This window comes from Trypanosoma equiperdum (genome assembly GCF_001457755.1).
Source record: "Trypanosoma equiperdum strain OVI genome assembly, contig: ctg_763, whole genome shotgun sequence".
Classification (NCBI taxonomy): domain Eukaryota; phylum Euglenozoa; class Kinetoplastea; order Trypanosomatida; family Trypanosomatidae; genus Trypanosoma; species Trypanosoma equiperdum.
Window position 1 is genome coordinate 93,602 of NW_027124713.1, and position 1,906 is coordinate 95,507.

General features: G+C 47.9%; 1 protein-coding gene across 1 annotated transcript; it reads left to right on the plus strand.

Moving 5' to 3' along the window:
- Nucleotides 1-916: 916 nt before the first annotated feature.
- Nucleotides 917-1,645, plus strand: TEOVI_000355300 (60S ribosomal protein L7, putative; the record flags this gene model as incomplete). The annotated part of the gene is made up of 1 exon (XM_067226442.1): nucleotides 917-1,645. The coding sequence occupies one exon, from the start codon at nucleotides 917-919 to the stop codon at nucleotides 1,643-1,645; it is 729 nt and encodes a 242-aa protein (XP_067082543.1).
- Between the last annotated feature and the right edge of the window lie 261 nt (nucleotides 1,646-1,906).

The window sequence follows — 1,906 nt, forward strand, 5'->3', positions numbered from 1 at the left end:
GCGTGTCTGTTTGTTGGTGTTGTTGTTGTTTGACGTATGCGACAAACGAATAACTGCAATAATCGTTTGTTTGTCAAGGATTCTGTCTGGTTCAAAATTACAAGGTCTTGGGCAACACGGTATATCAGTGGCTGATCAGCTGCGGCGCGGGGGTCCTCGTCATGTTGTTGTATCCCCTGTTTCCTAGTTAACAGCCATCGTTGCTCACTTCACGTATCGTTTGCTGTAATTTCCAACCGGGGAGGAGTGTGTGGTGTTCCGTTAGTGGTGGTGGTCGATTTACCGGTGACTTTACCCAAACCGCTTCACATTTCGGCGTTTAGTCGGTTACGGGAAAACGTTACAGGATTTAGTGCTGTAAGATGAAGCATCAGGGTCCTCAAGGATCCTGTAGGCACAGTCGTGATGGGCTTGCTGACCGTGTCTGTTTCGACACTGCTAAACGGCTGCCCTTACTGGGTCATTACCATGACGTATTCCTTTTACTTGTTACAGATATATATCGTCTCAGTGAGGCTGTCACGGGGTTGTTAGTTGTAATGAGCAAGGCTTTGCGTTGGTTGATTTTTTTAGTGAGGAGTACGTGGCTTTATATATATATCTTTCATTCAGGTGATGCTTTGTCATCCTGCTTTCATCGCCAACGTTCGGTTCCTCTTTCTTTCCTTCACTATTTTTACGCCTTGTTTCACCAGTCATACCACTTACGCATAGTTGTATTTCTCCCCAACATTATTCCCTTTCCCCCTGCTGTTACCTGTTCATCGACGAAACAGATTTCCTCCGTCTTTTTTTCCCCCTTACATGGAGGCTTTTACCGCTTTCAAGGCTGTTTTGTGATCGTATTTGTTATTTGTACTGCTTTTTCCCTATTCAATTTACTCCACTGTAGCACAGCGCGGTCCATTGATCACATATGCCCGCTAAAGCTGTTCCCGCCCCGGAGTCTGCGATCAAGCGCGCTGCCTTCAAGCAGCAGCAGACGGAGAACTTCAAGAAGGCGATCGCTGCGAACAAAGTGGCGGCGGCTGCCCTGAAGAAACTTGCGTACAGTCGTGGTCTCAAGTACTCTCGTGAGTACCGCTCCACCGAGAAGAAGCTTGCTGGCTTGCGTCGGAACGCGAGGCAGCACGGTAACTACTACCTTGAGGCAAAACCAAAGGTAGCTGTTGTCACCCGTATTCGCGGTATTGCGAAGGTGCCACCAAAGCAGCGCAAGATCCTGCAGCTTCTGAGGCTCCGTCAGATCTTCAATACTGTGTTCGTGCGGTTGAATAAACCAATGGAGAATATGCTCCGCGCAGTGGAGCCGTACATTGCGTATGGCTATCCGTCATTGAGTACGGTACGCGCGATGGTGTACAAGCGTGGGCACTTGAAGATCAACGGTCAGCGTGTGAAGATCACCGATAACCAGATGATTAAGGACAAGTACCACAACGATGATATCGTCTGTGCCGAAGACATTGTTAACCAGATCTACGCCTGCGGTAAGCACTTCCGGACTGTGACGAATGGTTTGTGGCCCTTCAAGCTTGCGCCCCCTGCTGGTGGCATGCGGCAAAAGCGCCGTCACTTCGTCGAGGGTGGTGATTACGGCAACCGTGACACATTGATCAACCGCTTCCTCGCGCGTATGATCTAAACTCTGTGGCGACAACTTCTTGAGGAAAACCTTTCCATCCTATTTAGTTTTCCTTTCTGATTTTTTGTGTTTGTTGATTTTACTATTTTTTACTGCCTGTTGAGGCTGCTTGCGTTCACTGTTTCCCAACCACTGCTGGCAGTTTGCTTTGTCATGTGGTGGTGGGGGGAAGGTGCTAGTTACTCGTCTCATCGGGTGATATTTGTTTTGCCTATGATATTTGTATCTATGCTCTTTTCCCTAATTGTTCTTTTTTTTTTT